Source organism: Xiphias gladius, chromosome 21 (genome assembly GCF_016859285.1).
Source record: "Xiphias gladius isolate SHS-SW01 ecotype Sanya breed wild chromosome 21, ASM1685928v1, whole genome shotgun sequence".
Lineage (NCBI taxonomy): Eukaryota > Metazoa > Chordata > Actinopteri > Istiophoriformes > Xiphiidae > Xiphias > Xiphias gladius.
In genome coordinates, this window is record NC_053420.1 from 6929383 (window position 1) to 6945034 (window position 15652).

The 15652-nt window shown below is 42.6% G+C and overlaps 1 protein-coding gene across 1 annotated transcript; it reads right to left on the bottom strand.

Annotated features, from left to right (window-relative positions):
• Positions 1–188: 188 nt before the first annotated feature.
• Positions 189–15056, bottom strand: LOC120783467 (ATR interacting protein). The gene is made up of 17 exons (XM_040116515.1): positions 14719–15056; positions 13339–13685; positions 12096–12178; positions 11091–11261; positions 10870–10982; positions 10126–10286; positions 9855–9956; positions 9223–9328; positions 8671–8835; positions 7556–7820; positions 7049–7102; positions 6582–6763; positions 4811–4947; positions 4421–4614; positions 1658–1736; positions 1336–1557; positions 189–484 (listed from the first exon to the last, which is right to left on the bottom strand). Exons 2-17 carry the CDS (start codon positions 13682–13684, stop codon positions 411–413), a joined length of 2454 nt encoding a protein of 817 aa, XP_039972449.1. The 5' UTR covers position 13685; positions 14719–15056; the 3' UTR covers positions 189–410.
• Between the last annotated feature and the right edge of the window lie 596 nt (positions 15057–15652).

Genomic DNA, 15652 nt, shown 5'->3' on the forward strand with positions numbered 1-15652 from the left:
TCTTGGAATGATACCCAATCCTAGCAGCAAGTGTAACCTCACTAAAAGTTAAACAAATGTCCAAGAGAAGTAACAGCGGCCCCTGACTGTTAAAGAAGAGTACGGACAGGTAGGACAGGAGTTGGTGAAGAAATACAGAAGAAAAGACAGAATATACAGCAGGTGAACATGAACACTGACTGCAGCAGTTTTTCTCACCTTCGTGGTTTATTGTTAAATCCATTAAATTAGACAGCAGACTAAATCCTGTGACCTCTCATCACTTCATTTAGGATCCTTCATTTCTCTCCAACATTCACTTTATCTCAGAAATGTTTGACCGAAAACAGATTCTCCGTTCTGTCCTCGTCTCAGTCCGAAAGTCAGTAAACTGTCTCTCATGTCTGTTCACTGGTCTCTGATGGGATCAGTCACGAACCAGTATCAGTGTCCATGTCATCAGTGTCGTCGCCCTCTGAGCGACAGATCTCCTCCAATGCCAGCTCTGACAGACAGGAAACAGGAAGTGGAAAACATGAGTCTTTACTTCAGAGTCCTTGGGGATGTTACATTATATGGCCAAAAGTAAGCAGACACACAAACATCCCAGGTTAGGATTCTGCCAGATAATGTTATATGATATTACATGTATAAATCTCAATGTGATAAAAATGTGTCCTACGACAATATTAAAAACATTGTGATGTGGGGACGTATTTACTCCTTGATCATGTACAGCAGTAGCAACACACGGCTGAGAGTGAAAGTATGTTGCTGGTGGCTCTGCTGTGGAGAAGTTGGTTCCAAAAAAGAAATGACTATGGTGGTGTAAAAAAGGAACGCACCAACTCTGACCTGATGTAACCGACCCACATTAAATACAGTTTCTTTGTCAGTGTGTCGTTATAGGATTCAGAGTTTCTGGATCTGTTGCAATCATTCAGTCACTCCGCCCGACTCAGTTTTTAGTGCCACAGCATCCCTCATGTTACCTCACATAAAAACAACTCCAGCGAGTTCAGCTGCAGTGACGTTTGCAGATTGTTAAAGAAGTAGATTGTTAAAGCAGACGGTCACATGGTTTTCAATGAAAAAGTTCAACTACATATTTAAAAAATTCTTTATATTAAATCTACTCCTCCACCCTCGTTTAAAAAAAACCCAGAAACTGAAAATGCAAACATTTTTCATTTCAAAAGTTAAACCGCTGGACACACGATCTCTCCTTCCTCACTGAAAAGTCTTAGGTGGAGCAGCAGTCACAAGATGAACTTTCAGAACATTTTTTTCAGCACATAACATTGTGTGTGTGTGCCTTTGAGTGTGTAGTGTGTGTGTGTGTGTGTGTGTGTGTACCCTCGCTCTCGCTCAGCTCGGGGATCTTCCTCAGCGTGTCTCGCACGGCGGGGATCACCTGGTCGTACATGTGCAGCAACGGCCTGCAGCTCTCTGAGAAGCTGCCGTGACGCAGCAACAGCCAGTGCAGCAGCAGCAAACACTCTCTGAGCAGAGATGCCCCCGGGCTGCGCCACCAGGGCAATGAGGGGGTGGAGCACTGTGAAGGGGGTTCGGGCAGGCCTGAAGGAACAATTTTTTATTTTAGGGGCAGCTTCAGTCAGTGTCATAAACATTTTTAGAGACATAACTGGGCACTTCTCTAGTCTCACGCTTTACCGACCCGTTGAGTCTGTCGGCTCCTGAGATCCACGAAGATCCAACCACTGCCGATGGAAGACAATCACCACTGTCTGAACCAACTGAGAGGGAGAAAGAGAGAGAGAGAGAGAGAGAGAGAGAGAGAGAGAGAGAGAGAGAGAGAGAGAGAGAGAGAGAGAGAGAGAGAGAGAGAGAGAGAGAGAGAGAGAGAGAGAGAGAGAGAGAGAGAGAGAGAGAGAGAGAGAGAGAGAGAGAGAGAGGGAGAGAGAGAGAGAGAGAGGGGGAGAGAGAGAGAGAGAGAGAGAGAGACAGAGAGAGAGACAGAGAGAGAGAGAGAGAGAGAGAGAGAGAGAGAGAGAGAGAGAGAGAGAGAGAGAGAGAGAGAGAGAGAGAGAGAGAGAGAGAGAGAGAGAGAGAGAGAGAGAGAGAGAGAGAGAGAGAGAGAGAGAGAGAGAGAGAGAGAGAGAGAGAGAGAGAGAGAGAGAGAGAGAGAGAGAGAGAGAGAGAGAGAGAGAGAGAGAGAGAGAGAGAGAGAGAGAGAGAGAGAGAGAGAGAGAGAGAGAGAGAGAGAGAGAGAGAGAGAGAGAGAGAGAGAGAGAGAGAGAGAGAGAGAGAGAGAGAGAGAGAGAGAGAGAGAGAGAGAGAGAGAGAGAGAGAGAGAGAGAGAGAGAGAGAGAGAGAGAGAGAGAGAGAGAGAGAGAGAGAGAGAGAGAGAGAGAGAGAGAGAGAGAGAGAGAGAGAGAGAGAGAGAGAGAGAGAGAGAGAGAGAGAGAGAGAGAGAGAGAGAGAGAGAGAGAGAGAGAGAGAGAGAGAGAGAGAGAGAGAGAGAGAGAGAGAGAGAGAGAGAGAGAGAGAGAGAGAGAGAGAGAGAGAGAGAGAGAGAGAGAGAGAGAGAGAGAGAGAGAGAGAGAGAGAGAGAGAGAGAGAGAGAGAGAGAGAGAGAGAGAGAGAGAGAGAGAGAGAGAGAGAGAGAGAGAGAGAGAGAGAGAGAGAGAGAGAGAGAGAGAGAGAGAGAGAGAGAGAGAGAGAGAGAGAGAGAGAGAGAGAGAGAGAGAGAGAGAGAGAGAGAGAGAGAGAGAGAGAGAGAGAGAGAGAGAGAGAGAGAGAGAGAGAGAGAGAGAGAGAGAGAGAGAGAGAGAGAGAGAGAGAGAGAGAGAGAGAGAGAGAGAGAGAGAGAGAGAGAGAGAGAGAGAGAGAGAGAGAGAGAGAGAGAGAGAGAGAGAGAGAGAGAGAGAGAGAGAGAGAGAGAGAGAGAGAGAGAGAGAGAGAGAGAGAGAGAGAGAGAGAGAGAGAGAGAGAGAGAGAGAGAGAGAGAGAGAGAGAGAGAGAGAGAGAGAGAGAGAGAGAGAGAGAGAGAGAGAGAGAGAGAGAGAGAGAGAGAGAGAGAGAGAGAGAGAGAGAGAGAGAGAGAGAGAGAGAGAGAGAGAGAGAGAGAGAGAGAGAGAGAGAGAGAGAGAGAGAGAGAGAGAGAGAGAGAGAGAGAGAGAGAGAGAGAGAGAGAGAGAGAGAGAGAGAGAGAGAGAGAGAGAGAGAGAGAGAGAGAGAGAGAGAGAGAGAGAGAGAGAGAGAGAGAGAGAGAGAGAGAGAGAGAGAGAGAGAGAGAGAGAGAGAGAGAGAGAGAGAGAGAGAGAGAGAGAGAGAGAGAGAGAGAGAGAGAGAGAGAGAGAGAGAGAGAGAGAGAGAGAGAGAGAGAGAGAGAGAGAGAGAGAGAGAGAGAGAGAGAGAGAGAGAGAGAGAGAGAGAGAGAGAGAGAGAGGGAGAGAGAGAGAGAGAGAGAGAGAGAGAGAGAGAGAGAGAGAGAGAGAGAGAGAGAGAGAGAGAGAGAGAGAGAGAGAGAGAGAGAGAGAGAGAGAGAGAGAGAGAGAGAGAGAGAGAGAGAGAGAGAGAGAGAGAGAGAGAGAGAGAGAGCTGTTAACTAACTTTTTTTATTCTGTCACTCTTGGCTGTTATTTAGTATTATGTGTGTTGCTCACAGGTCTACAGAACTTAGTGTGCACCTCACAAACTGGCTCATGTAATGTGACAATAAGGGAGTCCAAGCAGGAGGTAAGTTTAAACCAATTCAATTAATCAAAATAAAAGTCAACTAAAGTAAACAACAGGATATGGGAATCAACAAAATCAATGGAACTAATACATGGATGTGAGGTATAGGTGCGCTGCAGGTGTTGCACATTGCAATATGAAAAGAAGACAATGCAGGGAGGATGCAAGGATTCAGTTGCAGTTGATTCAGTTGATGCAATAAATATATCCAATAATATTTTCTGGTTCCAGCATCTCAAATATGATCATTTGCTGCTTGTCTTCATTATATATGATAGTAAATTAATTACATCACTTTGGGGTTTGGGAAATAATGGATGGTTTTTCGTTACTTTTTTACATTTTATAGACTGAACGATTATTCGAGAAATATATAATGCAGTTTACTTGATAGTGAAAATAACTGATAACTGCAGCCCTAATAAGCAGCTGGGCCAGCTGTTATAGCCCAGGTGAACTAGGTCAACTGATGATTCCAAAATGTCAAGCTGAATTTCTGCTGAGGCCGCCTCGGACAGTCGGCTATACACAGTGGAAGAAATGTTACCAGGCTTCAGTCGAAGTGCTTGTTGGATCATCTTAACAGTGTCTTTTTTTTTTTTTTTCGATGAGCCATGGGATCCAAGTCTATGACAGCAGGCTTTTCACCCCCTCCTTTCATCAGGGGATTCAGAAAATGTAGAAGCATTTTGTCTTTACATGTGTTTGGGCTGGACGAAAAAGTTCACTTAAAACATACTAAGACATAACGCTGCTGATTTTCATCTACATCTCCTGTAGGACTAAAATATGTCTCTGCAGTGTGTGTGTGCGTATGTATGTGGGCATGCGTTTGCGCTACCTGCAGGTCCAGCAGAATCCAGTCTGTGTGTGTCGCCTGGTTGACTGGTCTGGTTCTGATAAATTGGAATAACTTCAGGAAAACACAGGGGTCTAAAGAAAAACAAACAAACTCACTGAAGTTCAGCTGCAGTGAATTCTTCTGTTTATTCAAATCACGCAGAGCAGAAACTTAAGTAACTGAGTGAATATTTGAAGCAAAATACAGATAAAAAACATTACAACAAACAGCACAGAATGGTTACATGGTATACAAATGATATTGAATCACTAGTGGACGAAGCCTCACCGTGCTGACAGCAGACCTGCTGAGCCAGCGTCCTGTGGTCGGACAATGACATGAGGACAGACACACACTCTGAAATTGTCTGCAACCTGCTGTCTGCCGACAAACACACACACACCACCTGCAACACACACTGCAACCTGAGACACACACAGAGAGAGAGAGAGAGAGGTTAGGGGTGGTTCCGCAGTAAACTAATACACTCAGTGCTGAAAGGATCAATTAATTATTTTTCAATTAATCATTTGTCATTTCATTAAAAAACAAAAAATCTGGAGTAGTTGCAGTTTCTTTGAATCTCTTTTTGTTTCTGGACAGTTGGTCAGACTGAAGAAACTGATGAATGAATCACTATGAGAACTAAAGAGAAAAGCAGGGCCTGCCCAGTATATATATTTACTATATGTAACAGTTGAAAAAAATACTAACGATACAATGGCTGATATCCATATTGGTAATTATGCATCATGAAAGGTCAGGCTGATAGAACTCTTTGTCTTTGCTAATTCATCATAATCATCAGATTATGTGTTAAGACCTGAAGTTAAAAGGGGGTCTTTTTTGTCTGGACATCGATGGCATGTAGTCTGTATGTTGAGAACTGACAAAGTTTTGACTCAAACTACAAACTACACTGATCAGGTTCAAAGGGCGAATCATCTCTGTGCTGTGGGCTCTGTTCTTACAAACTTTTTTTTTTTTTTTTTTTTAAAACAAATCAGCAGATAATAATTTCCAGGAACTTTTAGAAGTGGTTGTCTGCTACTTATCTCTCATCAGATATTTCTACTTTCTGTTCTGTCACCCCCAATGGCTGTAAATGCCTGCAGGTAGTTTACAGTCACAAATTGCATAACCTCTGACAGTCAGTGGAAAATGTTAAAACACACATGCACTCCCTGGTCCGCCACTCCTCTATCTCCAGCAGTGTTCCACCCAGCCGGGTGTTGCATCATATGTGCGCATGTGTTATCCTGTACACTTTGCAATGGAATCAAAGGTTTCAAATGAAGCATTAAAACAGAGTGTGAATGTGTGTGTGTGTGTGTGTGTGTGTGAGTGGGTGGAGTGGGTGAAGTGTTATGTCACATTCGCTGCTTCCTGCAAACTCACAACTTTAAGAAACAAACTCAAACATTCTCTTTTGTTGGTACTGGTAAGAAAACATGCTGAACTTGTAAATTTAAAATCGGTTAAAATAATGTGTTACCCAAAATTTAAATCCATTGTCACGCGAAAACATTATTTATAATTCACCAAATATAAATTGAAATGAAGATAGTATTGACAAATAATTATCAGACTACTTCACAAAATTACGCTGCTGTAACGATAATGAGATCGATTGTGAAATGGACTTTTCTTTTTCAAATTGCCAGACAATGCGCAACATAGGATTGAAAATGTCTTGATCTAAAATTTATAAAATGGTTCCTTATAGACTGAATGATCACTGTGTTTTTTATGTTATATCTCAATTTCCATGTGTTGTTACTTTCAATAAAGTCTTCAAACAAAAGTTAGAGTCATTTTCATCCACTGAGTCTGTTTTTTTACTGAACAAATCTCCTCTTGTTTTGTAAAAATCTGTTGTTACATATGATCAGCTCGATTGTGACCTTTGACCTCCTGACTGCTGGTTGTATGTAATGTTACTGATCAGGGAACTGATAACTAAATGTATGTGAAATTAAAACAGCCTGTTTGCTGTCACACCTGTCAATGTGTGTGTGCGCGTGTGTGTGTGTGTGTATATGTTTGTGCGCGCGTGTACCTGTCAGTGTGTGTTTGTGGTGTCCTCTCAATTAGGACACACAGTGTCTTCATGGCACTGAGGACAAGCTCCTCCCTCTGTGGGCTGCTGCTGCCACAAAGTCCAGCTTCACACAGCCGTAACACTGACTGCAGCAAGGCATTCTGGGAGCAGAGACCCACACCTGCAGCAGAGGGCTCAGTCTACAACCAGAGGCAGGAAGGGAGGAGGATTTCACCGAAATGTTTCTCTTGAAAGGGGAAATTCAAGTGAACAATCTCTGTCCAGGAGGGTTAAGATCAGTAATCGTGTTATTGAGACAAACACAAAAAATATGTAGTTTTATTTCTCAAAATGTATATTTATATATCGCCAACTTTACTGTAATGAATGTGAAGAAGGAAAGTTTATTAAGTTAGATAGAGTACAATAAAGTTGAAAAATAGAGTGCGTGTGTGAGTCGTCGATCAGTGTGTTTCTGTCTGTACCTTGTCTTCTGTAACTCTGCTCTGACTCTCCTTTGACAACACAGCCTCCACAACCTGGGGAGCAAAACAAAAGTCAAAGGTCAAATATTCAACAGGCAAATGATCATTAGCTGTGTAAACTGTGCACAAACAACCCTAACCCTTTTTTCTTCTTCTTTTTCTAATTTCTAATATTTTATAGACAAAACGACTGATCGCGAATTTAATTGGCAAATTATTCGATTATGAAAATAACCGTTAGTTGCAGCCCTAAATCAATGTCAACCGCGGCTCAAAGACACAGTTACACTGTGTCGACAAGCCTAAAATCAAGAAAAAAGTAAAAGAAGCTCTAGATGCAATAGTGTTAGAATTGCACAGTGTTGTACTTAAATGGGAGAACGATTGTTCCTCTGAGACAGACGTCTATTTATCAGGATAAAACCACTGTGATGTAACATCTGGTTTGTGAGTTATATGTTTGCTTAGTCACTACAGGCGTCTCTGTTACTACTGTTGTATCACCACCTCATCGCTGTGGGCCAGCAGCAGGCAGAAGAGTCGCAGAGCAGCCGAACCAGCGTCCTCCACACTGAAACCAGACAAACCAGTCTCCTCAAGTCTTCCCGGTCCGGCAGTGGGAGCAGCATGGCCTGCCGGGAGGGAGCTGGCCGCTGTAGAGTCTGAACCTCTGCTGCCAGCGGAGTCGGTACGTAGTGAGTCCAGAGCCTGGCATAGTCGAGAAAGGTGAAGGTCCAACAGAGGGAGGAGAAGGACAGCTCCGGGACATGACCTACACACACATGGAGATTTGTTTTTATTTTGAGCTCAGATAAATGTTAGTTGCCCAAGTTGGATAATCAATAACACTAAATCTGTATCAGAGGTTCCCAAACTTCTTTAAAATCACGGCACATTTTCGTATTGATTCTTTTTTCATGGCAGCCCCAATACCAACCCCCACAACATGTGGAACCTTATAAGCTCTAAATAACACCATGGACCTCTGTCTTGTTCATCTATTGATTTATTTAAGCTGTTTACATTGATACATCTTTCCATCACTGCTCTGACAGTTGCTCTCTCTGACCGCTATGAACTCTAACTGGAAAACTCACAAGTCGGAAAATATGTTACATTAGTACGACAACCGGCTACTGTGAGCTTCCACGTCTTTTCACTACATGATTGTCAGAGCTGTTAATAAATGATATTGATTTTTAATGTTCATCTCTTCAGTTGTGATGTGTAAAACAATGTAGTCAAAGGAAATGATGTCTCATTGTTTCTATATGGCAGAAAGTTATTAACAATGCACAGCATAAAAATGGAAAAGAATGAATCTTGTGGCACCCGTGGCTCATCCTTAATGCACCCACCTCGGGAACCACTGGTCTATATTATATTCCATTAACACTTGACCGCATTACGGCGTTTTGCCATGTGGTCATTGCAGTGCGGCTGTTGCACGATTTGGCCACAAGGGGGCTCTGCTGTCCACAGAACGGTTTAGCAGGTGACCCGTTCTGTGGTTCCATCTCCGCTGCCCACTGAAATGCATTCTTCAGTGAGCAGCGGACACTGTATCAAAGTCTGTGAAGTTTCAGGGGAGCAGGTGTAGCATCCTCGGACAGTCGGTCTACCTGTTGTTTCTGCTGCCCGTTGCAGCCGCTGCTCGGCTTTGACTGAGCATGTTCAGTCCAGTTATAGCCAGACTCTGGACCGGGCTCAGAGCAGCTCTGGGAGCGCCACCTCCACTGACACTCGCTCCTGCATCTGAGTGGAGCAGAAAGCCTGCTGACGGCCCGCTGAACACATGACATACAACACAACACACCAAACAACAACACATCAGTTAGTCTAACAGTTCATATGTTATAAATATGGGGGAACTCTTTATTTAGAGTTTGAATCCTGTTATGTGTGATCTGCTGGTGACTGTGCTGCTTCACAGCAACAGTTAGGAATTGAATGCCTTGCTCAAAGGCACTTTAACGGCAGTAATGAGGGAGGAGTAAGTGCTGCTTTTTCACCCTCTGACCCAGATCCTACCTGCCACACCAGTCATCTCGCCAATACCTACCCTCTAACTGCTACAGCACTGTAATATACATATATTATTTTATATACTGTATATACACATATTACACTCCATTAACGTCCAGGTTGTCATGGTTACAGCGCAGGGTGTTTACCTGGATGTCAGGTTGATGTCTGTCAGACTCATAGACAGCAGGTGACAGAGGCTGAGGCCGCTGGGAGACAGAGGCTGCTGCAGCAACAATCCAAGCAGGACGCCACCTGGAGGACAACACAGAATGCACACCCACACAAACACAAACACAAACACACACACACAAAAGACACGACATCAAAGTCCCTAAACTGTTCCGTAACATCTGTAACATTCCTGATGCTGTTTCTGTAGGTGAAGAACACAAGCTTTAATTTTACAGATGATCTGTGTGTTTGACCTGATAAACTGGTCCAGTATCAGTCCATAGGTAGTGGTACTGATATTTATCTGTCTTGGGTAGGTTCAATGACTGGTAGTTTACCACAAAAAAAGTGGTAAAACAGCAGGAACATTTTTCTTTTGAACTCATCAGTGTCAAAGAACATATTTAAATTCTGTTATTTGAATCCTCTATGTTTGTAATGTAACTAATGGATAAAGCACCTTACAAGTATGAGTGGGCTGAGTCTATTGACTTTATTTTTTGACTGACTATTTTGAAAATTAGAAACATTTAAATGTGTTCCAGATTATTTATTTACATTAATTCTTTTGAAGAGGTGCTGCAGACTGACAAACTGCCTGACTGACCTCGGTGCTGCAGGTGTGCAGGTCTGACAGACAAGAAGGGGTCTGGATGAGACACTTCCTGTCTGTGTTCACCAGATCTGCTGCCGGACGCCCCTCTGTCTGCTGAAACACACACAAACACACACACACACACACACACACACACAAACACACGGACACACAGACGGACAGACGGACAGACACGTCAATCAAAATTCAGTGATCCTCAAAGTCCTCATAAACACATCTGTGTCACCACCACAACAGTCGTCACCCTCATCATGTGACCCACCATCTCTCCGTGTCTTCATCGGCGTCTTCACCGGTGTCGTTCTGGACGGGACCTGGGCTCCAAACATCTCCTTGGTGATGAAACCATTTCCTGTTGGAGAGGAGGAGGAGCTGCTGCTGCTCCCATGATGCAACTGGGCGAGAGAGCTCAGCACTTTAGGACTGAGAGCAGAGAGAAAGAGAGAACAGCTTCTCAGATTGGGGTGAGCAGATGACAGCCAATCATTCAGATACTGGGTGATGAATCGATTTAAACACGCACCGGTCAGTCATTCAGGTTAACTCTGAAGTCACGGCTCCAAACTGTTTCGTCTACTACAGTGTGACCTGTGACCTCTGACCCACTAACTGTTGGCTGTAATGTATGAAGGGATTAACAGTTTCTTCCTTGGTAGCCTAAGAGGAGTCAATACCAGGATTCCCTCAAACTGTCTCAGGAGACGTCACATTTAAGGACTTTCAATTACTTGTAAGATCTTGTTTGATTCAATCCGAGGTCTGCATTTCAATTAAACAATGACAAAAATTTCAATGCAGAAAACAGCAACATTTTCATGTGTAAGATTGATGTTTAGATAAAAAATAAGAAAGAAGTTCAAAACCTGCCGATATTCAGTTTACAATGATATATGACAGAGAAAAACAGCACATCCTCAATGAGAGACCGAGTGGAGTTTGTGCTAATAAATAACATTAAATATTTCATAGAATATCAAAACTGTTAGTTATATTGATGATGACTGACCTGTTTCTAGGCAGTGGAGAGGCTGTCTTGTTTTTGTCTGAGTTGTGCAGTTTGGTCTTCATCTCATTGATCTCTGCTTCTTTAAACTGAAGCTCAGACTGCAGAGACTGAACCTGCACACAGACAACCTGTCATTATCATTTTATTCTGAGGAAAAAGTAACATATTACTGTGTGAACTGTGTATGTGAGCATTTTTTGTTTGTTTGTTTTGTTCCTCACCTTCCTGTTGAGCTCCTTCTCCCTGTCACTCTGCTCTCTCTGTTTCTGAGTCTCCAGCAGAATCTGGTTCTGTCTCTGAGCCTCCTTCTCCTGCTGAGCTGCTTTCAGGGAGTCCCTCAGGACACGGATCTCCCCGCTCTTCAAAACAATCTCCTCCTCCACCTCCCTCAGCTAATAACGTGTACAGATACACACACACACACACACACACACACACACACACACACACACACACAGACATTTTTATCCAGCATCTGTCAAAAACGACTTTCACATTTTTAAGAAAAGACTTTAGCGGTTCAGATGAAGGGTGGAGCTATTTATTGTTAAAAAACCCATTGTCAAGCAGTGACATACCAGTGGGTATGCTGTGCAGCCAAACACAGTTTAAACTCACAGCACTTTATGTAAAAAAAATATAAAATAAATAGAGATACTCCAGTTTCAAAATCCACCAATTATGTCAGACTGAATATGGGGGAAATGTGCAAATGAAGCACAAGATCATCATGGAATGGAACCGTTATATAAATACACCGAGCTTGGGGTTTTAATACTTCAAAGCTTGTATACAGCTTCAAATAAGTCTTGGAACTTTCTGATACAGAATACACTGTAAGATATTGTCAGACAGTGTGGGATAAGATACTTTAACAACCTTAAAGCCAAAAGACAACTTTTCATTTGTAGTCCCTGGACAGATGTTACAAGGTCAACACCAGTTTCATGTACACTGAGCTGGCTCCTGTTTATGACAGTGTTTTGCTAATGGATTATGGCTCTCAGTGGTTTAAAGCCACTTCACAGGAGCCCTGCTAAACAAAAATATGAAGTTACAGAAAACTTAAAAATAACAATTTATTCATGCCGGAATTTTGTGTGCAAATGCAACATCAAATGCAGCTGTCCTTCTCTATGATTTCCAACTGCTGCTTTCTCTTGACTTCTCCTACTGATCCTATTCAGTTGGTCACCTTCTGTTAAGATTTATAAAGTGATTCTCACCTTCCTCTTCAACTCTGCATGCTGGGCCTCCAGCAGACTGTAGGAGTCCTCTCGGTCCGACCCGAACTGCTGCTGCCCGTTACCTAAAAACACAAAACAACAGAATTTTGTCAACGCGTTCAACGCCAAAACCGCCATTCACTGTATTAGCTGATTGACCTTCACTTGACAGCTGCTTGTCAAAAGACGCTGCAGCGGTTCTGCAGGTTTTAACACAGTAAGGACGTGTATCAATACAACTTGGTGCAGTACTCAAAAATGCAACAGTACGCACAAGTTAACAGCTGACACTATGTGCATTTACTGTGACAGCACACAACTGATTAGACAAACTGATTTATAAACTTACCAGACACTCAATTAATAATTTTCTGATCCTGTTCAGCTACTGTCCGTGTTTTCCTTACATGTATGGGTTCATATTGATTGCTAATTGTAATTCAAGAAGAAACATTTTGAACTTCAACAGACGAGTCTAAAACTCCATTCAGCTGTGGATCTTCATTCATTTGCCTCTTCCACATTTTCCCACTGACTGTGCTCATGTTACCCCTAAACATCCCTTCACACTAATGCCACTGAACTGCTGTTTCTCCAGGACTACTTTCTCAGTCCCAACAAGTTCCAACATATGTTGTTTATCTCCTTTTTGATTTTTCAGATTACTGTGAAGATTATAATTAAGCATTTATTACAGACTGAAATTTTTTTTTGTCATGTAAATCAATCATTTTCATTCTGCTTTAAACTTCATTAATAACTTGAAATATCTGTGTTTGTGAATCCTATCAACCAAGGGACACAACACTGTTAACTGTGCCTCTTAAAATTTGCACATTTCAAAACCAAATTGGCTCTTGGTTACATTCAGATGAACAGACTGGCTGTACCAGACAAAGAGCCAAAACACTTTACTTAATGTGTTGAGGAAGAAATTTAACAGGATCAGATGGGATGAAATTAGCAGTTACAATTTTTTGGACTCAGCACCTGGACAGATATATTTGCATGTGTTTTCACAGTAATTGTTTAAACCCCTGAATATTCACATCTGACGCCAGTGAAGGAATAAATAATTATCTTCCACTGTTGCAGTTTGTTTTCACTGCTGCTTCAGTCCAACAATAACATAAATAAAGTCAAATCAATGGCTGCCTGGAAGAATGGAAATCAACCTGAAAACTGATTAATGTTTTGGAAAATGATCAGTGAAAACTGATGTTCAGTTCTGCTCTGAACTCACCAAGAGGCTCTCTGCTTGCTATCCCAGCATTCCCTCTGTTGCTGATGCTGAACCCAAACGTGTTCTCTTTGCTCTGTTTTGATGTGGCTCTGCTCAGAGGTTTGCTCTGCCCTGCAGACGGCGGCCAAGCCAACCCTTGGGCCGACTCTACCGGTTTGGTTTCTGATTTAGACCCGAGCCCCGCCCCTGCAGAACCCGAGGCAATGGCCTGTGAGGCGATGACGTCGATCTCATCCAAGTCGTCTTGGGTGAAGTCCTCGTCATCTCCAAATGGGTCACTGAAGGCCACCACCGTCGCTACTTCGTGGTTCAGGCGTCGGAGGCGCTTGGTGGGAGGGCAGTTCATGCTGTGAGGGAGGAAGAAAAGAAGGGCAGGCAGGTTAACCAGCTGACAGTTCTGTACTTTGACCTACAAACGACTGTTGGTTTGCATTGCTGTTGGTAAGAAGTAAGAAATCGGTCCTACTGGCCAAAAATTCTCAGACTCACGCAACTTTGGTCGTACTTTTCAGGCGAGATGTAAATGACTCCTATCCTGGTCAATTTTTAGGATAACATAGAATCTTCCCCTCCACCATTCAACACTAGCAAGCAGTGTTAAAACAAAGAGGGAGTGGACACACAACATCTATATTTTGTAATTGTATGATACGGTAAAAAAAACAAACAAACAAACAAACAAAAAAACACACAACATTAACAAATAGATCATCCAGTTCATTACATTAAGCATGAATACAATCAAATACTCACAGGTAACATTTACCACAGCTATATACATTACAAAAAGTTATTATATCTGCATGGATATGAAATACAAGAATCCTGGTGATTTTGAAAGACAATGAATAAGAAAAAATAGAAATGACTAATACAATTGATTCTGAATATACAGACCTGTCAGTATAAACTTTTAAGTAAATGTTTAATTTTAAGGTCGACTCTCGATTTTAAGTTGTAATTGATTCATACTCAAACATTTTTAGCATCTTTACAGACTAAAGACTCATTTAACATCTTCAACTCATTTAATAGAGCAACTTTTAACAACTCCTGAGTCCTAGTTTCTGCTAAGAACTGTTTGACTCATTAGTCACATTTTAGGACCATTTTTCAGACCGGTCCTGACACATTTTATACATACTGACTCCTAACTTTGTTCACCTAACGGGTGTAGTTGATGGCTCATCAAGTGTCCAGTTTGATTTGTAGTTTATTAGCTACTAAGGGGGCTACAACACCGATGTGGTCCGGCTCTGTCCATGCCAGACTAAAACAAACGAGCGTTCGTTGCTGGTTTAAGCAAACCTTCAAAACAAGCCAGTTAATAACGTCAATGTAGTTAACGGGTGCTAAGTTCCCCTGGGTCTCCTGTGTTACCTTGTGTCTCGGTGGCTGCTTCCGTGGCTCCTGATAGTTGTCAGCTAACAGGTAATAGCTAGATAACTAGCTGTGATTCCAGTGTGAAGTTAGCCTGCTAAGCTAACAGAGCGCACTCCGTCACAAAAGTATTTCAATGTCGGGGTAATAGTTCGTGAAAAACGTGTTCGAAGTGTCTGATATTAGCGCTCCTTCGCACGGAACCTCAGCACTAAACTGAAGGGTGAAATGAGTTGCTCAGTGATTAACCAGCCGAGCGGCGTGGAGTTAAAGCTGTCAGAGTCAAAAGTTGTGTTGTCGATCGCTGCGCCGTCAGCCGACCTCAGTGCGGCTGATAAACTGACCAATCAGAGCGCTGCTATGACAATCCGACCAATCATCGTCGCCCATGCGTTGACCTGGTTGCTGTACAGGTCCCTATTCCAGACAAACTGTACTAAAAGCGCAAGAGAAAAAAAAGGGGGGGAAAGACGAGGTTTTTAAAGGAATAGTTCCACATTTTGGGTAATACTGAGCACTGGATATGTTTACAGTGGCCCTAAGAGCTCAACGTCCTGCATTTTGTGTTTTCTGTATTTGGTTGTTTTCTCACTCTGCAGCGCCTTTTCTAAATGCTGAAGGTGTTTTCAAATTATTAAAAAGAGTAAAGGACTCTGAACACATTTGAACACACAATAGGGTATACACTGATAGGGTTACAGTGAAATACATTGTAAGTTACAATATAGGAGGCAAACAAACCTTATCACAAGAAGTCAAAGGAAGGCCTCTCTCAAAAGAAAGAGTCTTGCAATCGTCTTTCTAGTGTTTTTGAGACAAAGAACTTAGTTGGTTTTCTTTACTACAACTCAAACACATCATCGAATAAGATAGAAACAAATATAGTGTTCATGCGCTGTCCGCGCACTGGCCATAAATTGAACCTCAGTCAGGC